The 26,307-nt window shown below is 41.1% G+C and overlaps 1 protein-coding gene across 2 annotated transcripts in view; it reads right to left on the reverse strand.

The window, feature by feature from the left end:
• Positions 1-26,307, reverse strand: part of THEMIS (thymocyte selection associated) — an 82,874-nt gene that overhangs the window by 46,388 nt on the left and 10,179 nt on the right. For both annotated transcript variants that reach the window (XM_075145808.1, XM_075145809.1), the window contains exons 2-4: positions 20,262-20,420; positions 11,828-12,286; positions 7,785-8,830 (exon numbers count right to left, since the gene is read on the reverse strand). In XM_075145808.1, coding sequence (XP_075001909.1) covers positions 7,785-8,830; positions 11,828-12,286; positions 20,262-20,420 — 1,664 coding nt within the window. The remainder of the gene's footprint in view (positions 1-7,784; positions 8,831-11,827; positions 12,287-20,261; positions 20,421-26,307) is intronic.

Genomic DNA, 26,307 nt, shown 5'->3' on the forward strand with positions numbered 1-26,307 from the left:
GGCAATATATTTCAAAGCATAATCCCAACCTTCTGGGATGCTTTCAGTTCTGAGATGCTCAGCTCTGACAGTACTGCAAAAGCTTGAATTTCATGAAGGAAGGCATAATGTAAATGGGAAATGTCAATGCTTTCTTTTACTTTGGCCGCATACAACACTTTAGTGACTCTGATGAGCATCCTTCTTTTCTTTTTTTTTCTTTTCTAGCAGAGGCTACGTCAACACTAGTTGATTGAACAGTGCCTGTAAACATCCTTGGGCTCAGTTTCAACCTGTGCCAACTAGCGCTTTCCCAAACAGTTCCTGGCTGTGATCTGGGGGTTAGAGCACCCCAAGGCCCACTCCCAGTACGCGGTTTGCAAGCAGCCCCACAAATCTGAAGACCGAAAGAGTTACTAGCAGAGATATCGGCCACCTCACACCAGTTGGCCTTCAGAGCCCAGAAAAGTCCCTGAAGGTGTTTAAGCAGGGATGGAGTCAGAAAGCCTGGCAGCTGCCTTGGAGTTCCAGCAGCTGGCGCTACGGGAGCCTTGGGAGCTCCAGGCAGGTTGCTGCCAATCCTGCAGGCAGGCATCGCAGGAGTACAAGGATTGTAGAAATTCATTGTGGTGTAGATTATCTCTGGCCAATTTAAACTGGAAAACTCTTCGGTGACTTCCAAACAGACCAAAATACAGGCTATAATAGGTAGCACTTCAATAACCAGCTATCTATGAACTCAATTTTCCAAACTTCTTGCTGTGAGGAGAAGGGCAAACAATAGAGTGCAGCCTGGAGAACAGCGTTGTGGGAAGTCAGGCTGCTTGGAACCCCATCTGAAAAAAAAACATTTCAGATCCCCCCTCAAATTATATGTTTTGAGAGTTATTCTGCTGCAGTACTTCCTAGAATATTGGAATTTTTTTTTATTTTTTTTTTCCTGCTTCATAGTTATATATAATTATGTGATTTTGTTATGTTATGTGATTTTGTTATGTTATGTACTTTCTGCAAGAGAGAAAAAAACGTGCCAGCCAATTCTCCCCTTACTGACATGAATGGCTGTTGGCTCAAACACACACAGGATTTTTCTTCTTCTTCTCATGGGTTCCATATTTTCATGTGGTTCCATTTTTTATTTCTTCTGGGCATACTTTTTATTTTGATATTTCTTTTCTCTTTCTTCTCCAAGTAATTCATTTTTAGCTCTAAATTAAGCAATTTGCTTTTAACCAGTTGGCATTTTCATCAGTCAGCATATCCAAATGTTCATCTGTACCTTCCTTAATTTCATGTACTATATCAGCATTTCCTGTAGCAGTAATGGTTTTCTGCAATGAGACTTACACCTCAGATGGCCCTGCTAGTGTTTCAGGCAATTATCCACTGCCTGTCCTTCTGGCAAGCACATTGCTATCTTCCCCATTGTATTTTGGTTTTGAGAGTAACATCAATCCAGAGTAAGTGCCTACTACAGACTTGATGTTTCTCTGTGGAAGTTTTAAGCTTTTACTGTTTTAAAGAGAAAGAGGTCTTAATGCCAGCTCTCCATACTGAGAATATCAGGAAAACTCCAGTCATTTATTATCTGGGGCTTTAGGGTTTCCTGCTCCTCTAACTCCTTCCTGTTGGTTCATACCGAGTCCATAGGGTACCTGGCAGTCCTGGTCCCCCATCATCCAGATTAGACTGATTCTCCAGCCAGCATTGCTTGGTTTCTTTTGAAGAAAAACCCAGGACAGAGGTGGGATGGCACACATGCAGGCTTCAGCCCAGCATGGTATCAAGATGCATATAGGGTTCCCAGAAAATGATCACGGGCCCCCAGGTATGGACATAGCTGTAAGGATCTCTGCAACAGAGCACCAACACAAAGTCCTTCAGCTCAGACTGTCCAACCTACAAGAGAATTAAATGGCTTCACACTTGTCAGTACCTACAGCCAGCTCCGTTTTTGCTCCTGAAAACCTAGCTGCAGTCCGATGCCCTGCTGAGGCATGGAACAGGTGCTGCTGGAGCAGGAGATGAAAACCCGTGTGTAACTTGGGATGTCTCTGCAGCTCCTACCCGATAATGCCTGTGGCCTTGGCTTCAGCTCACTGCGTGAGAGAAGAGCAAGTGGGGGAGATATGCTGGGAAGAAACAAGGAAGAGGAAAAGACAAGCCTGTCTGAAAGCAGTAGAGAGGTCTGGGGAACCAAGGTCATATAAGCTGGGGGGGCTGAAGGGCACATGACAAGTGCGGTGCTGGGGGACCCGAGACCCCCAGGTCTGGGCGAAATCAGGCACATGTGGCACATGGGTGTTAGGAGGAAAGGGACCCTGTGACACAGTGTGGATGTGGTGCTCGGAGGAGTGAGAAGCTGCAGCGCAAGGAGTTGGAGAGATTTGGGGCCTGCCTCACCAGGCAAGGCTGCGGTGGGGAGAGGATGGCGAGAGACTTCAAGAACTTGGCCACAGTGACAATGTGGGGTGGTCATTAAGCTGTAAGGGCTGCGCTTCCAGCCTTCCCATGCTATTTATTAGGGACTTAGAAAGCTCTTGCAAAGTGACAGGGAGAAACAGTACCTGGGATGTGGAGAAGGAGGGGGAGAGAGAGGGTGGAAGGTGAGACTCCAGGGAAAGAGAAACCTCCTCTTCAGTGCGGACGGAGAAAAGGAGAGGAAGAGGAAACACGGCTGCAACCTCAGCAGCCACAATGCTGCACCTGTCAGAGAGAAACCCTCTTTCTTACATTTGCATATGCACATTTTTGCATCTGTTAATGAACCACACTTTCCTCCCTCATTTCCAGTGCCAGAAGATTATTAATTCCTGAAGTCTGTTCTTCCCTATTCCTTGCTGGCTGTCCTGCATGCATTTTTCTAATACGTATTTATTTAGCAAGGTTAGTTTCTTCCTACACAGCAGAAATATTTGTGTTAAATCTACTCTATAAAGGCCCTAAAAACATGAAAAATTATCTGGAAGCAGAAAAGAAATAGTTAGGAGGAAGGAAAGGAGGCGCTGCAGGAAAACTCATTTGCTGGAAAATGCAGCTTATGTCTTATCCATTTAATTCCAGATAAGTCTTCATTTTGCTGTGAAGACTGATGCGATAAATATGTTAATGGCAGATTTCGATAGTTCAGTTTGTAGAACTGCAAAGCCAGATGGAAGTGATAATTTCCCTTTCATTTTAATTTTGAAATAAAAAGCAAGAAAGCAAGAAAGTTCCTGATATCGTAACACTGTAATGACTTTTTGAAGGATAATGGACCTTAGCACAGAATGGCGATTAACTATCATGCCCTGATATTACTATTTTATTAAATTCCAGTTTCCCCAGCTGGAATTCTCTCAGCTTTCTTGCCAGAAGAAGTGAGCAGATTACTGCCTGTGACTGACTTTTCCAGTTCCACATTCATAAAGGTATTTAGCAGCAATCTTAACTTGAAGCTGGTGAGTATTTTACTGATTCTACTGTTGCTCAGGCTAGATACATGCCTAAGCAGACCATTGAAAACAGCATTAGATGGAGCTAACCTCTCTGACTCTTTATCAGGAGCCAAATACTGCTTTTTTAAATTCCTTAAGCAGTGCACTTGGTGCCCTTGGGGTATTAGGAGTATCTGGACTAAACTGAGGCCTTCCATACCTTGATTACGTATGGTTCCCCCACTATTAACATGCGCTTAGCAATATTTGGCGTGGGCTCTTCTTTGATTGTTTCAAATTAAAACAAAGCCATTGAGGGACATATATTAACACCGTCTTAAATCTGTAGGATAATTACAGCTGAACTGATAGGCAAAAAGAAAGCTAGAAAACTTCTGCTGCTTGAAACCCCTTGAAGGGGAGGAAACAGTAGATAGCAGGTAAAAAGCCTAAGGAAATTTTAGGAAACAATTTTCAAGCCTCTTTTGTTCAAGGTCCCACCCGAAACCTTACTCTGGAGTTACTAAGTGAAAACTTGGTTTGTTATGTTCACCGTAGTGGTTCTAACTGTGGAAAGAACAGGCACATCTGGCTTGTTCTTTTTAAATTAATTTTGATTTCAAGAAGGTGAGGTCTTGACTGGTCCCTCCCAAGGGAACTTCTCTCCAGGAACAACTTGGCAAGAGAGTGAGGCGCTCCATTCTCAAATCAGTAACATTAACTTCTAGGGTTTTATTAGGTCATTCTTATTTTTTGGCTAAGCTCACAAATCAGAAACAGAATGGCTTAAACTATTTAATTCAGCCCGGCAGTTAGAGCCCCATGAGGACTTTATTCCAATGATTCCAGTGAGGAAAATGTGGATTTCTTGTGAATGACTGCTTGTATCCTACATTTTAGCATTAGACGAAGGGTACAATCATTGTTTTGTCATCACTGTCCTCAGTTGGGGGTGCTTGTGGGTAGAGGTGATATTGGTTATTAGATAGGTATCTGCTATTTGATATTGATATTAGATAGATATCTGAAATACCAGATTAATTTCATCATTCAATACATGATATTTTGTTTCATTTGTTTAGTTTGCATATATTTTCTTGGGGTTTGTCTTTGTTTATTCAATTAGCAAATAATACAAAATTGCAAACGTATGTGGTCTGGATGTTTCTTACCCAAACAAAATGATCAGATGAGAGGGAAAGGGAAAGTCTGCACTGTACTGTGGAGGGGAGAGGAGAGATCCCCAGGCTCTGGAAGTGAAAGCTGTGTCAGCAGGAGCCAAGCCAACTTAGCCCTGGGCAGAGTGCTTGGTTAATGCAGCTATATTATATTTGAGAATTCATCTGTTGTCTCTGGACTTTGCTGAACTGTGCAAACATCCATGTCTCTGCAGCATTGCACCTTGCACGCAAGCAGAGGCAGTTCTTGCACTTATCTGAAGTTCCAGTCCATATTGGCTGCTAATCTCATACAATTCAGTGACTAACATGACCAAAAGTACAGTGAAACATACGCTGTGCAGTCCTGCTCCTGGCCCTAGTGTTCCCTTACCAAGGTCAGGGAACAGCAGGCAGAGACAGCTGGAGCCTCTCTGCCTTCACAGCCTTGCTGTGAGCTAAGAGGCGATCAAAGCACAAGCCGTAGCTAGAGGTGACCCACCCTTGCAGAGCATACTCAGGTATTGGCATAAAACAGCCAGATCTTAGTCCTCTGTGGACTCATGCAGTGGCAACATTTAATCCTGGAACACCAAGCCAAGCAGAGCTTCCCAACTGGTGGGCAAGGAAGCCATTCACCACCCTCCAGCAAGCAGCCAGAGCTCCCTAAGCACCAGGCAGGGAGCTGCCTGCAGGAGGAGCATGACAATTCATGCAGGAATAAAACTTATTCCAGGCTGCCACCTTGTCAGGCTTAAGTTCCGCTCATTAGGACGTTCGTCTGTTACTTATGCAAATAAGCCTATGCATAGTCACAAAATATGCAAAGAGGGCCATTTATCAATTTGGCACAATCTCCAACTTTCTGAACCCTCAGACATCCCTGATACATGTAGAAGAAAATGCAGTCTCCCCTATTGCTGTTGCTGGCAGAGAGGCTGAGGCAGAGCCTACCTGCTACGATCCACGTCCTCTCGGAGGATTCGCCGTGCTCGGGATAGAAGAGATAATGCATTCTGTGTGACTTTAAACCTATTATGTTACAGCTCAGTATGTTTAATCTTATGAATAAGGGATCTCTACTTGTTTCACCTTTCCAGGGAAGGAGATTTACAAATCTGCATAACTCTAAGCATTCTGACTGCAGTTTATTATTTATTTATAGTAAGTATGTGTCAAAAAATGTCCTCTGGAACAGTCTGCTTAAATACATTTCTTTGTCTGGACAGCTGCAGTCTAAGGTCGCTCTCACTCATGAATGTGCAAAGGAACCTCAGCTCATCCCTCTCCTGCACTTATTGGTCTCTCCTGATTTCAGGAAAATATAATCTTCTGCACGAGTCTAGTCTAGAGTCAGCATCTACCTGTTGCTCTCCACACACAGCCATCAGTAACTGCAGGAGGTCTGAGTCCTCCTGACAAGGGTACGGGTCTACCAGAAACACAACTTTAGGGAATTCTTCCCCAGTTCTGTACGCCAGGCCAGTATCAGGCTGACGCCTTACCTATTAGCTCCAGGGACCAGTTTCTCGTGTATCCTCCCTAGCCTAACAGGATGGCTTATTTAAGCTGCTGCAAGGGTCACCGTACAAACTAGCAGAAAAGACGTTTCCATACTACAAGTAAAGACAAAAGAAAATGACAGAGCTTCTTGCTCTATTATCCTTATCTGAGGGACCTGCCTTACCCATTCACTTCTCCTATGGTCTGTTGTAACCATCTCCCAGAACCTATGTGGAGCTGTGGACCTGCATGTGGTCTCAGAATTGGCACTGAGGAGAGGAACACCTCCAACAGGCAAGGAGAGGTAGTCAGAATGGCTTCCCTTCCGGGGTGGCTACAACTGGACCTCAATTTGATAGTAACACAAAAAATAACTTTCCCCCAAAATATGATTCCATGAGTTACATCGCATTTAAAGTGCAGCACAATCACAATGCAGAGGCCTGAAAGTATTTCCAATGTTTTTTCCTTCTTCTTCTATGGGGAATTTGTATTTGCACATGAGAATAACTGCAGCCTAAGTTAAATACCTCCTGGACAGTCTCTCTCATTAAAGTCCATCAAGGTGTCTTTCTTTGATTCTTTCAATATAATGCAAGAAAATTATGATGGGTTGACCCCAGCCAGCAGCTAAGCACCCACCCAGCTGCTTGCTCACTCCCCCCTGACATCAGGATGATGATCTCATCAGGAGAGAGAATAGTAAGAGCAAAAGCAAGAAAACTTATGGGTTGAGATAGAGACAGTTTAATAAGTGAAGAAAAGAGGAAAAAAAAAACCAGTGATGCAAAGGCAGTCACTCACCGCCTCCCACAAGCAGACTGAAGTCCAGCCAGTCTCTGAGCTATGGCTACCTTCCCAGACCAACCACTCCCTCAGTTTTTATTGCTGAGCATGGCATTATATGTCATGGAATATCCCTTTGGGCAGTTGGGGTCAGGTCTCCTGGCTGTGCCCCCTCCTAAATTCCTGCCCACCCCCAGCCTACTTGCTGGGGGGGGCAGCCTGGGAAAAAGAGAAGGCCTTGACACTGTGGGTGCACTGCTCTGCATAGCCAAAATACTGGTGTCTTATCAACACTATTTTAGTCACAAATCCAAAACACGATATATTACAGGCTGCTGTGAAGACAATTAACTCCAGCTCAGCCAGACCCAACACTAAAATTAATGAACAAATGCATTGCCTTAAGTTAACCATGAAGAAAATTGTCCTAGAAGGGGCACTTCTTTCTTAACATCAAGAGCTCTTTTAAAACGGCTGCCCTTTTTATTCCAAATCTTATGCCCTTTGGGTAAGTGCAAAACCATGCAGTCAAAAATATCTGTACAACTTGACTTTCCGTGAATTTAATTCTGCCATTTCCAGCTGAGCAAAATTGTCTTTACATCATGAAAACATATGCTTCCCCTTAATAAACATTTAAATACAGGCACTTCAAGTCTCTCCCTTCACTTTTGCTTTGGTGCAGTAAAGGATTATCCATGCAAAATTATATGACCAAGCTTTCTGCTGTGAGTCGGCATGGTTCCGTTGTTTTTCATGGATCAATTAACACACACTGGAGATTTTAGCCATTGTTGACTATAATGGCTGATTTGCCTATTACAGGGAACTGAGAGCCATCTGTGTATATGCCATAAGGATACACCAGTGAAATGGAGATTATAAACGGACAGAACATGACCTATGACTGTAAGAGATTCAAAGACAAGGTGTGATACCTTACCTTTGGAGCCTGTAGTACGTCAGACGCACCTTGCTTAGGTACTGCAAAACCAGGTTTTGGTGCAAGTGTTGTTGGCTTTTTGGGAGGCCTGGGTGGTGGATGAAGGGTTTGGTTTTCATATCTTCGCACCATATAGTATTGTTCTTCGCTGATCTCTTCCACTGTTGTCTTAGTCACAGGAGGTACAACTGTCTGGACATCTCTGCTGAGCAAATGGACCAGCATGTTTAAGCGATATACAGGAATCTCCCAGCTCTCCACTGGACTGTTGGTGCTACTGATCAGCAAGTAAGAGTCTGTGATTTCTTCTTCAAACTGCAGACCAGGCACGGCAGCCAAGACATCTTCCTCAACGGAAAGGTCCCTCACGGAGACTTTGACATTAAAAGGCAAACGAAATTCTTTGCAAATCTCAGAAAGCTGGTATTGTTTCTTGTCATGAATCACTTCCACAAAGCCACCTTCCATGTACATAGGAAGGAACACTTTCTTATATGTATCACTTAGTATTTGTTCACAAGCTAAAACGTCTATGACTTTCTTTCGTCCCTCATATAGAACTTCACTAGTCTGGCATTGCTGAACTAGAAACTGGTCTCCAACTGAAACAGAAAAAAGCTCTTTATGAGGGGAGTCAAAGGCTTTAGTTGCTACAACGTGAAGCTGTTCCTTTTCACTTCTTGCTAGCTCTAAGTCATAGGCAGTTGGAAACTCCCGAGGTCTTCTCTTGAACTTTCCTTTGTAGCTCATAGGGATTAAAAAATGTCTTTTGGGGGAATCACTTCTGATCTCAGAGGCTAGGACTCTTGCTGCCTGGTACTTTTTGTAGATGACGATCTCTTTCCCTATATGCAGTAAGTTATAAGGTTTTTTGCTTCCTGAAGGCCCCTCCATTATCTCAGCAACCATAGGAAATTCCTTGCTTGTTCTCTCAAATACATCTTCCAAAGACAGTGGCTGAAGGAAAGAGCTAATATCATAGCAGTCTGTTATATCCTTGACCTCAACATCTAGATCTGAGAGGATATGAACTATGTCCTTTCGAACTGAAAAGAGAAAGAAATACATTGATTTTTGTTTTCAAACTGACATTGGAATAAAATATACGTCCTGTTGCCCAGATACTAAAAGTACCTTCTCTGAGGTGTGCACCTCCATATGTTAACATGCACAATTAATAGGGCCAGTCAAAGTCTAACTATTTTAATTTGAGATATATGTCTATCAGATAGGAGACCACACAAAGGAAAAGAGAAACAAGAGGAGATGAGAATAAGGTGTCCAACTGAACAAAAGTTCACTTTAAGAAAAAAGAAAGGGAAAAAAAATCTAGTTGACTATATTTCTCACAGCACCTCCAAGTTTAATCAGTTATTTATCTTATCAAAGTCTTTTTCTTGAGTACAAGATGTATTTCTATTCTTTTGTTTCATAGTAACTTATGATTTCTCCAAAGAAACGGGTGGAGGAACATTTCTAATTAATAAATAGCATTTGAACCCATTAACACATGTTCTTGCTGTGGCCAATCTGTGAGAAATGAGATATTTTGATATTTATAATAATAATGAAAACATCTATAATTATTAGAAAATAATATAACTTTTTAAAAAAAGGCAAAACCTTTGTATAACAAAGTCTAAGTTTATTGTTAATGAATGAAGAAATATCTACTACAGTGGTCCTCTGTGGAACTCTTGCATCTTTTTCTGTGGTATCTGGTTTTATTCACTGTCAGAACCGAGCCATTGTGTTTAATAGTCTGACAGGGAACAACTCCTCTTTTATCACAACTGAACTTGCAAAATTTTGGATGCAAAACTTCCAAGCACAAAGCTGACTATGCAATTAAAGCTTGTTTAAGAATTTTGGTCCAGATCAGTGACACCACAGATCACTGACCAGGGCAGTAAAATTTAACAAGCAAATAATATTTAATTACTCTCTTCATTAAGACTTATTCTGCATAAAACTGCACACAAGGATACTATATCCTGGATTCACACTTCTTGTAGCAGGCCATACCAATATTTTATACCTAAAAGTCAGTATATCAGATGTATTTTATATGATAGAGTTTTATGACAGTGATTCAGGATCTGTTTATTCCAACTCTCCTTTTGTCACATTGATGCCTTCAGGCAACGAGCATCCTAAGCACCACAAGGGAAAGTCAATGAAGGAGAAATGACTAGTGAAATTGAAAGTTTTCTATGAGCATTTGGAGGAGTTCCACATACATAATTTGTTCATTATTAAGAATGAGAAGTATAGAGGGTTCCTGCCCACAGCCTGTGAAAATGTAATCTGCTTTCCCTCTTATTAGGAATCTTTTTTATTGAATTGTGGATAGTATTTCTCATATTTTATCTTGTGTCTATTTATAGTTCTTCTAAAAATGGTGAAAATCCATTTTGCATGGTCCACGAGAAAGTAGTTAACCATATACCATGAAGCCTACTTTTCAAGTTTGTATTAAATAGTTATTTAGGATATATTTAATGCTTCTTAAATGTTGAGCACACTATGAGACATAAATGGGCATGAAATAAAATCAACAAATACAACTCTCACTGGAATATCCTTTTGGAAGACAAGTGGATACCAAACATTTCTGAATCTTCTGAAAGCTTTTTAGAAAGACTAAATTCTTATTGATTCTGCACATATATCTAAATGGGTATAGGAATACACCTAAGTGAATCCAGCTTCAGGAGATGGGCTAGATTCCTTAATCTAGCTAGAGTTGTAGAAAATGAAGTATTTTATCTCATGAAGATATACTTTCCAAACCCACACATTAAATCACATAGCAAGCACAGTTGAATATCTCATGATAAGCATTTAACAACTATAGTATATTGTGCTAACAATCTCTGCCTGCTTTTATTTCCTTCTCTTTTATCCATTTACTTACATCATTCATCAGAGAAATCTCAATTGTGAAGAGATTTCCTGCTTAATAACCTCATGAATGACATATTTCTGTTAGGATTTAATTTCTATGGAGCTGTTCACTGGTCTGCTTCTAGTAAAGGAAACAGGCAGCAAAACTTTCCCAAAAGCTAAGCTCCTATCCTGCAAACTCTAACAGGATGGGTGTATCAACAAGTAGAATTGCAGCGAGTTTCCATCTACTGCCCGGACTGTCCTCAAGCAAGGGCAAACATTTTAGCTTAAGCTGGTTTTTTGCTTAGGTAGGTATCTCAGTTCAGAGAGGGTACACTATGCACGCACCCATGGGTCATTACTGCAGCTTGGCTATTCAAGTCACCATAACTCAGGAGAATTTCACTGTATGCTTATACCCTTGCACACCTTCTAATTTTATTCCCATGATTAATTTCACTAACAGGTTTAAAGTAAGGCATAGATATAGACATTGGTAAGAACAGAACCCAGCAGTTTCAATGTTTTAGTGGAACAACTAGAACAGTGATAATATGCCATGGACAAAATAATTTTTTTTTTAATAAAAACTCATAACACAAATTACAGTTTTAAAAGATATTGGTTTTCTAATATCTTTCCTCAAACCTAGAGGTTCCAGAAATTGTCCATGAGTCTTTTCTGTTTATAATCTATTGATATTTGTTTCTGCAATAGAGTGAAATAATATGGTTTTGCTTTCTGCAGTGTGTTACAACATGTATGTCTATATTCTTTTTCCACCTCCTAGCCATAGCCATAAATGATCAAGTGGCTTCTCCATGGCCAAAGTCTGAGACATGAAGAAAGAGAATCTGAGAACTGGACAGCATTCCTTAGCTCCACTTTTTCACTATGCAATATATTTTCTTTGCAACGATGATTTAATTGTAGTGATCAATAAAATGGCAACAGAACAAAATGCAAGGTAACTATCTGAATTAGCAGCTGATAAAGGAATAAAAAGGGAATATTATTTTTCTTCATCTTGAAATTACAAATATAGGTCAGGAATTCTTGAGTAAACTGAATTTTGCCTATTTTAAGCAAATTTTGTGTATTTAAGGGTACTTTGCTACTGAGACGAACAAACATTGACTTTGATTCCTACTTACATTTCATTACTGCCTGCACTTCATAAACAGGCGTGAGAATCAAACAGCCATCAAAATTCTCAGGAAGTGGATTAGAGGAGTCCCACATATGTAAAGTATTGGAAAGTTTGACAATCCTGTTTCTGCACTTAGGGATTTTCCATTCCGCAATCTCTTTTAGGGTGTATATCTGGTCATCTTCACACTCGTAGAATTTTCCTTCTTGTGAAAGAGGCAAAGTAAAGGAATGAGACTGGTTATTTCTGACCACACCACAGTTCACAGCCATTGTTCCATTGACCTCTTCCACTGAGTTGAAGGTGATCTGCTCGCCGTGTTTGATAGTAAGGTTTGCCAATTTTATATCCTCAGGGCTGTAGAAACACGGATGGCCAAATCTTGTTGGCCCAATAGAAACTTTTCTTGTAATTTCTTCAATGCTGACATATGGAGTTTTATCTGCCACAACCTTATAAAGACCTAAGAACAGAAAACTTGCGTTATAAAAAGGGAAATACATAAAGGAAGCCATGTCAAATTTTAGACTGTGAAAGGAATAAAAGTAGGGAGCAAAGCACAACAAACAATTCATAGCTGATAGTTCGGTTGCTAGAAATGTGACTCTATAAAGATAATATCAACTACATGATACAAATCATAGACGGCTGGAATTAGCCCTTTCTACTCTGCCGGTAATTTCTGATATCCAACATTTTTACGTTCATGGTAAAAAGAGAAAAAAGTTCTTTTCTTTCCTACAGAAAAAAAAAAATCTTAAATTCTTATTTGTCTTCTCAGGAAACCAACCTTTAAGAAAAAAATGCAGACATGGTATGAGGAAGAGCAACACTAATGTGATCAGTGAAATGCAGGATAAAGTTTCTGACTAAACATTGTACTATGTATTCTGCCACACACAGACTCGGGACTTCTAGACCAAGTATGTTTAAAGACACATCACAAATGAAAAAGAAGTGCCTACAGATAAGAATGAGCAAAGGAAATTGATTTTAGCATATCTGATAGCCCAGACCACCAAATGGAGTAATTCAAAAGTTTGGGTGTTGTAGCACTGTGGCCATCACAAGGCAATTAAAGTGCTGAAGTACTGCAAGGCAGAAGCTGCATCTGAGCTTCCCTATCCCCTAGGGACATTATTATTTCATGTTAATCATGCCCCTTGGAGCTGTCTCATTAAGAGTCCACATCGCCAGAAAAATATGCACATTTCTATATTTGTGTGAGTGTTTTTACAGAGGAAGATGAAGTGGACGGTTTAGAGGACAGAACAGTAGGGTTTAGCTGAACTGTATGATTCAGCTGTCTTCTTCCCCAGGCACGGCACTGTGAATGCTGCCTTGTGGAATTACATTGCAGCTTCCCGGGACAGGCATCGGCTAAGGCTCTCTTCCAAGTGAATATAAGTGAACGTAGAGGTTATTCCTAGGCCAGGTTTGCAAGCCAGGGGACCGACACAAATTAACTGGTAGCTATAGCTACAGCGAAAAAGTAGCTAAGGTCCCTGGGAGATGCAGTGCCTTTTTTTCTTCCTTCCCCCAAAGCCAACTAGCAGAAACCCTATGGCCCCTGCTGCTCCACACTTTTGCCTCCTCTGGACCACACAAAGGGCACCATATCTTTGTGGTAAAGGAATACTCCCACCTTGGCAGTCATTGAGCATGGGATGGGGATTCAAGGATTGCTGCTTGGCACCACTAGAGACTCTTTCATGGCAGCTCCATATCTCATGAGTGGTTTCTGCCATGTCTACAAAGGTTTAAGTGTCCCATCCACCTGCCCCCAGCTGTCTAGTGTGGGAACTGGGTCCACGCTGGCTATGACTCTCTTCTCATGGGAACCAGAGTGCGAGAAAAGGGCAGGATGCCCCAGCAGATACCTGGGTCTCAGCAAGGTAGGATGCTGTCAGAACACGGTTCTTGTTGGATGTTCGGAAAACACTTACTCCCTTTTCTCTAGACCTCCTCTGATAGTGGGATTGTTTAACAAATTAAATTGAGGGATGGCTTCAGTTAAAAATAACCTCCAAATTGCTTATTTTCTCCCACACTTTTTTCCCTTACCAAGTTTCACCCACTGGCCACAATCAACACAACTGAGGGGTCTGCATGGAAGGAGGGCTCCTTAAGATTGTGTTCTTTAAAAAGGATATATCAAACCATTCCCTCCACCACAACAGCCATTTTTTTTTTTGCCACAGAACTGGTGTGATTCACTTCATAGCTTTAGTACCCTTCTTGTTAAAGGAGATGGTATTATGATTCTGCCTGTTGAGTAGCTTTTAACTGAATTTATCACCAGATTGGGCATGTTTAGTTCTAGGTATTATGTGAGACCACTAGGATCTGTGGCAACTAGCAGCTCTGAGGGCTTGTCAGCAGCCTAAACAGTAATAGCCTATTTGATCTACTGCAGAGATAGTGTCTAGTTGTGCCTATGTAACCGCTTTCTGCAATTCTGTGCCTTCACAGTTGTCTGTATGACAGTTAGTTTTTCCTGTGTGAAATTAGTACCCTTGTGCAAATACATCCTCTACATATATGTCCTCACTGCAGCACTCTGGAAAAGCCTTCAGGCCTTTTTCCAGGCTGCAAGGAAGCCACATCCATGAATGTAGCTGCACAAGTACAAAGTACAACTTCAACACACTTTTCTTTCTCACTGCTATTTTTAATGTTTCTTACAGTCGTTTTTAACACAATTATTAACAAGCGAGTTAGCTACCCCAGTCCTAATCACTACAGGAGCTGTCAGTGCAGATCAAGACAAACTGGTTCATCAGCATTTAGAAAATATTGCAGTGACAAACTGGAATTGTGGAAAAGACAGCATCCCCCAGTGTTCCAGTGTCATGCTTTGCAAGCGCAAGATGGGCATAATCTCCTGGCAGTGCTGGGAGAAAGCAAATAGGAATATTCTTCATTAAAAAACATATTCAAAGTACATATGATGTATCCCAAAGGCAATAACTATGTTTACCCATCTGTGATACGGGAGCATGAACATTGCCCCTAGAAAACCTCCAGAATTGCATTAAAAACCCTCCATAAACTATATTAAAAAACCATTCCCAGTTGAAAATATTTGGCAATGTACAGGTACGAGAAACATTCTTCTCCTCTCTGAGTTTGACAGTAGACTCAGGCTCTACTAATTTTGCTGGGACTACAGAGCTATTTGGAAGCCAGCTCTTTCAGCAACGAACTGATGAGTATCCTGGGTTGGAAAGCAGGTTTCATATGGAAGCATAATTACCGGATCTCATACAAAACTAGACAACTGATTATCCCCTCGGGCCCAGGCAGACTGACGTTTTCAGGGTTGGGAGCAGAAAAATTTTCACCTTCCGTTCTGCTGGTTTTCTTAATTTTGGTAATAGAATGCTTGCATAGGCAACTAAAGAGCCATGTGGCCTTGCATACTTAGCTTCTGTATTGATGAGACCCGTGAAGTAAAGGCACCTAATAGCCACCTGTTTATGCTTATGAGTATGTAAAGTTCCATATGTTTCTCTCTCTATAGAGAAGAGGTGAATATATAAAAAGTTATTCTGGTATAATGGGCGAAAGCCGCTGTGGTTCCTATCTAACTGCCATAATCTGCCATGGTCTCTTCTCATAAATGCTCTCCTTGGTACAATATATATTAAAAAAACCAAAACAACACAAAAACCAAACAACGTTACCTGAAACCATTCAGAACCTTATTAAAATCATTATGAATCAAATTACAAAACCAAATGTTTTCCAGCCCTAAGATAGCAAGGAAATCTCCAGAGTAGGAGACATATGGTAAGTTTGAGATGCTAAAGTTTGGACATTTTGAGGTCAAACATAAATATTTTTGTACTTTTTCATAAATCATAAAATGACTGAATCAAATTCACTTAGACTTTCCTAAGAGAGCTTGGTGAACTACTGGGGGAAAGACAGATGGAAATAGCAAACTTGGAAAAAAGTCCAGCTGGTTTGTCAAGAGCTGGCATTATTGCTCTTATAGATCTACTCTCTAAACGTAATCTAGTCTACAACCAAAGTGCACTGATGCCCAACAGTTTTGGGGAAAATTACAGATAGAGACAAGAATAGCTACACATACATAGTAACTACAGGAATGTATAACCATTGTCACACTACATGAATTTTCTGCACCTAGCGGCATTTCACTAGGTGAAGTGCCTGCCTAGCCATAATATGATGATTAGTAAGGCCCAAACCTAATCAGCCCATCATTTTCAAGAAAAGTTTTAGGCATTGATGTACACATTGGTAGAGAGAGAGGGTCTGGGATTCTGAAAAAATTATTGTCACTGGTATGGGAGAGAAAACGTAGCCCAAGGATCCCCCATTTAGTCCTACGGGAAAGCATGTTTTGATAGAAGGATGTTTTTACCACCTTTTTACAGAACAGTATATGCTGCTCTCTTTTACTGGGTATAGCATGATAAAGTGTATCTGCCTGTAGCTTTATGGACGTCCCATTTTCATTCTTAATTAGAGTCCTGAAGGAAAGCAGTATCCTTTTTATTCTCTCTTTTTCATCTTTTCCCCACAGAAAACTGAGAAAACCAATAGTTAGGCTCACCTAGTAAGGCAGCAAGTAGCCTTCAAGGAAAAAAATAGCAGAAAGACCTTCGGCTCAGACTAGCAGTTTCTGTTCCCCAATGCAATGCAGAAGACTGGGAAGAGCTCAGTTCCCAGCTTCTCCGGAGCTGACTTGATTGCCATTACTCTTTTCCCTCACCTCCACCACCCACTCTGCTACCTCCTCTGCTCCATCTGCTCCAGCATCCTCCTCTCTCCATCCTGCCCCAAAGGCCATCTCTCCTCTCTCTCCATCACCTCCTATCGAGATGAGCCTTCTAGTGCCTAACCCCTGTTCTTCCACGCATGTGCTGCATGGCCACAGACAAGTCTCCTGTCTTGTGGCTCACAGAGGCTGAGAGCTCCAAGGGACAGTCGTGCTTAGCTATTTGTCTGTCAGACCACATAGGAATGAGCAGCAGCAACTGTCAGGGACCTTCTGAGAACAGGGACAGCCCAGCAATATTTTTGCAGAAGAAGGAATATAACAGAACAAAGTGAAATCATTTGTGCTGGCACACAGTTCAGGTGTTGTGCAAATTACCTGTCTCTGCTAACTTGTTAGTAGTGAAAATTGTAGTTCAAAATGCTGTTAGATGCAGCCATTGAAGTGTCTAGAATAAAAGCAGACTTCTTTTTTTATGCAGTGTACAAGCATGGAAAGAATAGCCTGGCCCTCTGAGGCATGAAAAAGGACAAATTAGAATGAGGATAACATGAAGTAACACAAATAGTGAACTTGTGGTTGCAGCGGTTTCTCTAATGCAAAGGGCAGATTAGGCCTTTATCAAGGATCTGATTTGCCAGAGCAGAAAAAAAGAATTCTGTAGACTGCAAATACGTTCACAAAGACAAAGAGTAAGGCTCGTTTAAAGCCAATGAGCCCACTTCTTCACTCACAGAGACGCTATCCTCAGAGTAACGTAAATAGAAGCATTGCTTATTTATGCCAGCATGCACTCGGTGAAAGGATACATGAGCCTGTCGCATGCAAATGATAACTCACGACAGAGGAAATGGAAAATAACATCAAAGAAAAAGATTTCTTTGCATCAAGCCTGGCAAGAGAGCACTGTACATACACTGTAAATACAGTGCCAGGCTCCTAGAGACCTGCAGATATTTTTACGCAAGTTTAAGTCAAAGGCAGTGTGAAAAAGATCATCTGCAATTCGGTTCTGTGCTTTGTTCTGGAGACAGGGGCAAGCCAGCAACGCTCTAATATGATATTTCATTTGGAGCATAGCATGTGTATGTAATAAAGTGAAAAGGAAAAAGGTCAAGAAAGAGCAGACACTGGGACATCTTGACTTTGTAAAGCTGAATCATTCTTCAGCTAAGAACTAAATCAGACAAATGACAAATTTACATCTCACCAAAAAGCTCTGAATGCATAAGAGTACATCTACAGAGAGAAACAAGAGAGCGGTGCTCCCTGTTGGGCTAATAAAAAGTGTCATTATGCCCCTCTTCAGTGCTGCTGTTCAGTAATACCCGTCATGTGGAGGATAATAATGATAAATTTCAGAAAAATGAGCTCGACTTTCTTTTTCTAGTGAAATAACCCAGTTTTCTAGAACACTTGTTGGGAGAGTTCATAAGTATGCATGCAAATTGTAGTGATTAGACTGAATTTAAAAATGTGCTCAATAGGGCAACAACAGCAAATGCCAAGTTGTAAAATCGATCACTCAAATGCAAACAAATCCAGATTTACCAGGTTCAAACATTTGAAATCACTAGTCATTCTGTTCTGAAAACCAGGAGATTCAACATTAATAAATGTATGATTACATTTATCACTCAGTTGTGTTGGATATTTTAGGATTCAAATGTTCAATCCCACCTGCCAATCAAGATTTAAAATGTGACTTTCCATATGTATATATATTTTAGAGATAGAAGAAATTTTAATAATAGCAAATAAGCTTGGATTCCAAGAAACATACCAAATACCTTGAGAGTTCACAGTACAGCAGTACTTCAATATCTCTCGATAACCACAGATAATTAAAATGTCTTTAGTCACTACATTTGGGCCCTACCAGTGCTTGAAAATGGCATTCCAAAAAAGTCTTTTAATAAGTGGTCATACAAAGGGTTCTGATTCACCAGAAAAACAGGAAAGTAAATTGATGTTCTACTGGGGAAAAGAAAATTATATATAGGACTATTTCAGAGAGAAATCTGTATTTTGGAGATGGAAAATGAAGGCATAGCAGAAGATATTGTCCTGTGGAATTCAGATGAAACACCACATTCCCATGGGCTTTTACATTTTATTTGCTTCAAGAAGTATATCTTGTCTCCCTCTGCAGAAAAAGCACACACCAGTTTGGGCACTGGCATAACCTAAACCATACATATGCATGTGCACACATTCTCACATGCTCAGCAATACCCTAGAAGAACATCAATGAGGTTACTAAGTCAAGCACTCAAACACTAGAAAACACCCATATTATGTTTCCCCATGCAGCATCAATTTAACCTCCCGTGTTCTTGCAGTACAATACAGTGTTAGTTAAATGTTTACAGTCTATTTTTTTTCTATAAAACTGAGGTCTTTTTCAGTGCATTAACTAGACTGCTGGCCAAAGTGAGTCCTGGACGTGATCTCAGGCTGTCGAGGGCTGCTGTGTCCTTGTGTGTGCTTTGTCCCAGTGTTTCCTACTTGCAGGTGTCCCGTAACTTCTCTCCCAGACCTACACAGGCTCCCTCCCACATCCCACTGGCCGCCTTGTGCTTCTTTCCAGCCCACTCATCTCTCTCCCCAAGGGGCTCCCATTACCTCTGCTGCCTGCAAGACTCCCAGCGCAGGAAATGCCCTACATATATATTTCTGTATGGGCGCAGTCCTCCTCTGGTGCTGCTAACCACCTCCACCGCTGTCTCCAGTCCCGGACCTTCACATATCAAGTCTTCATCCTTCTGCCCTGCTCCGAGGTCCAACCTTTTTTTATCACTTTCCTTGACTTGCGGAAACTGGACTCCTAACCTAGTTCGCCTCCTCCACTTCCCACACAAGGATACTCACAGTCCTGCACTTTTCCCTCTGCACTCCACATCACTTCGCTGTTTAACACAGCTGGGCCCTAACAGTAGAGGAATTGAGATGAGAGCAGAATTGAAAAAAGAATAAATATGACATGTGATGAACGAGGTACCCTGGGTACAGTACTTGGCCAGTTCTCCCTAACAAGGCCACATGAACAGAGGAAGATATGTTTCAAATAACAAGTCAGTACCACATGGCAAATTTCAAATCCATCCTCCAAAATATGGATATTTTGGGACTTCTCTATAGAACAGCTGAAGTGTTTTTTAAGCAGAAAAACACATCCATTTTCCTCTAATCCTGTTTCCAGGCATGGAGCAGCCACTTTGGCCACTGGAATTAAAATAAATAATTAAAATAAAAACAAAATGTAACAAAATATTCAAAATATTTTATATCCAAAATAATACAATAAAAATATAGTAATAGTAAATAAATTATAGTCTGAGCACACAGCAAGGAAGATTTCAGCTCAGAGAAAGTTTGGCAAAGTCATAAGTAACTGAAAAGAAGATTTTTGTAATAATTCTTACACTGAGTGACCTCAAGTATAGAAAGCATTACTACCAAACATTATAACATTAATCATTTCTATCCAAGCTTGAAAAAGAACTGTAAGAGTTGAAATTTAAAAATGAGTTGATTGTGTCTTGTGCCATCTGATAAAATTGTATCCTTGACAGTTGAGTTGTAACCTCAAACAAATACCAATCAAGACCGCAAATCAATAAAATGAACAAAGGTGATTATTCAGGGTTATAATTCCTCAACAACATGTATTCATGAAATACTATACCAGGAAAATTTAGTGGTAATTCCACTTTGGCTGAAAACCGGCTGACTTCATTATTCTCACAGATACTTGCTATGAGCTTATTAATTTTGAAGCCAATAATTTTAATGATTTCTCCTGTTGACAGGCAGCATTCATTTCCAAACATTTCATAGATGGAGCCTGAAAAGAAATACAAAAGGAAAGAAAAGATTATTCAGCTTTTTCTCACTTTGTCAAGTGTCTTTACCTCTTTGAATGAAAGCAAAAATACTTAAAATAAGTTATATGAAATAATACTTATCCTGCGATAACTAACCTAATTTTCATTTTCTTCCTTAGCGTAACAAGAAAATCCATCCTGTGACTCCAGTGATCTCTAGATCAGCTCTATGTGTATGCTGTTCTTAGATGCACGTAAGGAGAACAAGGTCTGAAGAACCTGCATTTCTGAGTTATTAGACCAAAACGGAACGAGGCAGAGCATAAGATCACCTGGGTCATCAGGAGCTGCCTCCTGAAATCCGCAGGCAGTGGAGCTCGGGCAGGAAAGGTGCCTGTACATATCCCATAGGAAACAACAGCCTACAGCAGAAGGCAAAAAACCATAGACCCCAGAAGGCGCCCAGGGAGAGGCCAGGAGACATCAAAGTGCAACCAGCATTTGAGATTTCTGTAGTAACAGAAAACCTGAAGAAAGTACAAGAAATTGGGAAACTGGCAGATTAACAGTGGTAATCCCTGCCACATGCCAAAACGAGCCTGCTGATTCTGACCTGACAGGAAAAAAATTCCTTTTTTGTCCGTGATGTTCAGAAGTTTGAGTGCAGGAACAAGGCAATCCAACAAAGCGTTTCAGTGCTTCCTCAGCAAAACCTGGAACTGCAGCTTGCCCTGCCAAAAAAACCCTCCCTTCTCCATTCTTGCTCTGACGTTTCAGAAGTGGGGGCAGTGGGGAAGAAAAAAGCAAAGCCAAAACAAAAGCCAGGTTATGCAGAAGGAGGAAAATTCTTCCTGGTCCCTGCAGGAGATTAGTAGAAGCTTTGAGGCATGGGATTAATCAATTATATATAAAGGCAATGCAGCAAACACATGCTGATTAAGTCTTCTTTCAGTTCCATTTGTAGAAGGAATTACATTGAAGACAGAACGCCAGAAATGTTGACTTTAAAGCTAGCTTCTGTTCTTCTGACGCTGTGCAGTTCCTTCCAAGAACTTACCAAGCTCTGTCCTGAAGCGATGTGGAAGTACCCTTTCTGGAATCATGTCTCAGAATTTCATTTCCCTCGTAGTGAGAAACCTTATTCTCATTTCCACTCCCAATGGATTGGCAAGTGTATTCATTTGCTCTGCTACTAATATTGCTCTGCTATTTAAAATATTTTTTTTCTCATTTCCATTTCTCCCTTCCCCAAAGGGTTTGCAAGGTTAATTTTGCCCTTCTCTGGTCACGTTTTTGACAAAAATCTAGAAGAAACAAATTCTCTTTATCTCCTCTGAGGAGACAGATTTTCCTTCCCACAATCTCTCTAACAGCCCTTTCTTGCACCTTATTCAGTTTAGTGTCTTTTCTTTTTTTTTTTGTCCTTTTAACATAGGTAACCAGAATGGTCTCAGACAATGAGAGATATTTAAAACCTGACCTCTGGCTATATAGTAGCAATTGAGATGGCCTGTACAGAAATACTGCCATTGCCTGCAGAACTCACTTCCCACAGAAAGTAACATTCTTTACCCCACAGCTCTCCTTGTAGCTGGTGGGAAGAAAAAATAAAAAGCGCCTTTTTTTTTTTTTTGTCAGGCGTCATATCAGAAATGCAATTATTAGCCAAGTGATTTTCCTAATGCTCACTCAAGATCAATTCCAGCCATGACCATAGCCTGGGCTAATAAGCATCTCTTACTGAGTCTGGGATATATTTATCAACCCTGCTGCAGCACTTGCAGGTGACAAGCACTTGGTTACCACCTTAGCCTGACTGTAAGACATTGGGAGACCAACCTGAGCAAAGTTTGCTCTGGCTTTAGCCTAAACCCAAAGCCGCAGTAGAGCACCACAGACCAGCGGGTTTGTGTCAGGACAGGAGGATGAACAAGCGCAACACTGAGCAACTGGTTAAGTTTACCCTGTTGTGAAGACATGTCCAGGCAACCCTGTCTGTTGCTCGTGCAATGCTCTCACAATTGAGATGCACACCAGAAAATCCCCAGCTGCTCTCCTGAAGAAGACAGGTACTGGTGTACCTTTTTTAACCCTGTGTAGAAGAATCTATGTTAAAATAAGTAATTAAAAAATCATGTGGCAGATTCTTTCGGCAGGCTGGATATGGCAACATTGCCTGGTTTCCCTTGCTGAGAATCCTACATAGGATCAAGGGGACTGTTGTACTTGGGCTCTAAACTCCCCCAGCAGGCTACTGCCTTTCTGTTGCACACCAGGATGATGATTAACACAGACATATTCCGGATTATAGTGCCACACAAATATCAATATCACAGTCAGGTGAAAGAACATGCTGTTTATGCATCCTTTCAACCAATCCGGTACTAAGCAGAAGACCAAGAGAGCTGCTGCCCTTTAACTGAAAAAGAACAATCTGGTTTTCTTATTGTAAAGATCGTGCATCGTTGTTTGCTCTCCCTTTAGTCCCTGAGCAATTCAACATTGACTAACTCAGATGTCTCCACTGGATGTTGCCACAGCTCCCATCAGTAGGCTGGCTGCTGCTCTAATACACACATGAGGAATTATCATAGCTCTCATGGCTTTAGCTGAGCTCCATAGGATATTTTATGACAGTCAGAAAAGTGTATGTGCAATACTTATTTCATATTAGAGTGAGAGGGAGAGAAAGATCGAGCAGCCATGAAGAGGGTAATATTCCTTTTGTGCTGCACCACCTCACTCCTCACATCAGACACAAGCAGCCATGATATTATTAGATACAGGGAATCCCAGAGGACCCAGCCTGATGAGCTCTGCATTACAGAAACATGGAAAGATGAGCAAAGAATTCCAATATTCTCACCCTCGAACAAATATTTGCGAAAACCTACTCAAAATGGGAGCTCGTGGCTTCTAGAGGCTTTTTTCCTTCAGTGCAGATTTAGATCCAGATTCTCCAGGTTACCTCACCTGAAAACAGACCCCTAGAAACCATTTAACGTATGAAAGTAACCACACTGACTAATCATGGTCTTCGGGCACATTTGCTTTCATCTCTGCTAGACAGCCTTGGCAAGCGTGCCCCTCGAGGCAGCCGGGCCCCGCCGGGCACCCGCAGGCGGGCAGTGCTGCTCCGTGCCAGCGCGGGCACTGGGCCACCCAGCTTCGGTGGCCTTGCTGGCTGTGGCCGATTTCCAAGTAACATGGTAGCTGGAGTAGAGCAAACCAAGCAACGGCCCTGAGGGGAAGAATGGAACTGTTAAGAGGCTGAACCTCTCAAAATAATGTGTGATTGAAGAAGATTTAACCACTACTTCAGTCTATATCCGCAGCAGACTGGTGCCACCAAGAAATAAAGAGGGGAGTCAGAGGAGGGCCCTGTTCTGATCATGGCTAGTTCTGAAGGACTTACTGCTTTTATTAGGTTTGCTTTTCCTCAGGCACAATAGCTTAACTACAAATTGTAAGGCAGAGAGTTTGAGAAGTCCTGCCCTCCATCACAAAATAAAAAGTATAAACAGAGCTTGCAAAAAAGTGAAAACACTCATCGGTTAGTGATGGGTCCAAGGCTGAAGATCCAATCTGGCAATATCCATGAGAAGAGCAGCTCTGCCAAACGCTCAAAAATAGATGCTTGGATGACACAAAAATTAGCCTTTGACAAAGCAATCAAAATTTGCAAAGCATGAGAAATGCAGATAACAACCTACACAGGGTAAACGGTGGCCTGGAACTGTAGAGATGGCAAAGAATCTAAAACACTACAAGAAAAGGGTAAAATATACACAAGAAAAGAAAATCTGCACTCATAAAAGAGAGAAAGTACCTGAAGCAGACAAGCATATGGAGTTCAAGCTGGAGTCTACAAAAAGCATTACAAGGAGCTGCAGGCTCTGTTTGAAACATCAAGGGCCAAGATAATGCATTCAGAAAAAAGATGGATTATAAATGCCAGACTGCAAGCCACAAGAGTGTGCACAGAATAGACACACAAGGTTGTCACAGCACCTTAACTCTCCGGGTCTTTCGTCAGAGCAAAACATAACATTGTTGTGGAAAACAAATGGATCATTCATCTAAATGAATGAATGATCATTCAGGAAAAAGTGAGATGAAAATTAAAACTTAAAAAAAAAGTAATGGTTTTAATTAAAATTAAAAAAAAAAAAAAAAGAAAATCAGGGGAGCTGGTTGTTCTACCGTCAAAGAAAGAAACTATTTCATGGGTACATAATCTTTTGGCAAAGATAATGCTTTGTAATAATACCAATAAAAGTGAACCCCTTCTTGAATTAAAAAAAGAGGAAGAAAGAAATGATGTATTTTTTGGCATCGTCAAGGAGGGAAAGGGTATTAAGCAGCTAGGAAGGATGCTTTAAGTCTTCTAGAAGAGAGGAAAGCTCTTAGCAGAATAGAAGTGGAGAGTGCCCAAATATCCTGGGACTCGAGGCCATAGAACGATATCTTTCATCTTAGAAGAGAAGTTGGATAAATTGCTCGTATAACCACTGAGTAGTGGAGGTATGCCACCACATTTTCCATCCACTTAAGGAAGTCAGAGACTAACCTTCAACAGTTTATCACTAGTAAAACTTATATATATATGAGTGGATAGACAGATAGATAGTTGTGTATATATGTATGTAGATAGATATCTACCTAAATGACCATTTTCATGGATAGCTTGTAGGACTGTCGTGGTTTAACCCTGTCCAGCAACTAAGCACCACACAGTTGCTTACTCACTCCCCCCAGGTGGATTGGAGGAGAGAATCGGAAGAGTAAAAGTGAGAAAACTCGTGGGCTGAGATAAAGACGGTTTAATAGGTAAAGAAAAAGCCGTGCGCACAAGCAAAGCAAAACAGGGAATTCGTTCACTACTTCCCATCGGCAGGCAGGTGTTCAGCCATCGCCAGGAAAGCAGGGCTCCATCACGCGTAACAGTGACTTGGGAAGACAAACGCCATCACTCCGAATGTCCCCCCCTTCCTTCTTCTTCCCCCAGCTTTATATGCTGAGCATGATGTCATAAGGTATGGAATAGCCCTTTGGTCAGTTGGGTCAGCTGTCCCAGCTGTGTCCCCTCCCAACTTCTTGCGCACCCCCAGCCTGCTCGCTGGTGTGGGGGGTGAGAGGCAGAAAAGGCCTTGACTCTGTGTCAGCACTGCTCAGCAGTAACGAAAACATCTCTGTGTTATCAACACTGTTTTCAGCACAAATCCAAAACATAATTTCATACAAGCTAATATGGAAAAAATTAACTCTATCCCAGTCAAAACTAGCACAAGGATTTTAATTACCTCCTCCTTTATCAGATTCATTTGAAAGAGACCAAGAGGTTGAAAGATTATGAGGGTGAGCGGCTGGGAGGAGGATGGCTAACAGACTGAGACTGTGATTGCAGAAGCCTCATTTTTAATGATACCAGGATAAAAAAATCATTAAAAAATGAAACTCTGCCAGCTATACAAGAACAGATTCATTTTTGGGGGTGCAACTGCACATACGGTATTGATTGTAATTACATATTTGTCTGCAGCTAGATTGCCTTAGCCCTGGTTTTAGCCCTGCTTGGCAGTTTGCCTGGAATAGTACAACGAAGATTACATTCCGACAAGAAAAATGTTACCTGTGTGATTTGTCATCTAGGCATTTGCAGCAAATATTTGTGCTGATAAAAGGGAGGGAGGGAAACTGCATGGTTTTCAAAAGGGACAATAAAAATTCTTTTTCCTTTAAAAGCCATGATAATTAGTCTTAAAACATTGTGAAAATACCCACTGTGTGACAATGTGACCCTGAAAGATTTTACTTCAGCTGTGTGATGTGGACCCACACACAAAATATATTGAAAAAATTGAAATTAAAATGGACCTTTTAGTACCTTTTTTGTTGTTGCACAAT

This window comes from Calonectris borealis, chromosome 3, assembly GCF_964195595.1.
Source record: "Calonectris borealis chromosome 3, bCalBor7.hap1.2, whole genome shotgun sequence".
Lineage (NCBI taxonomy): Eukaryota > Metazoa > Chordata > Aves > Procellariiformes > Procellariidae > Calonectris > Calonectris borealis.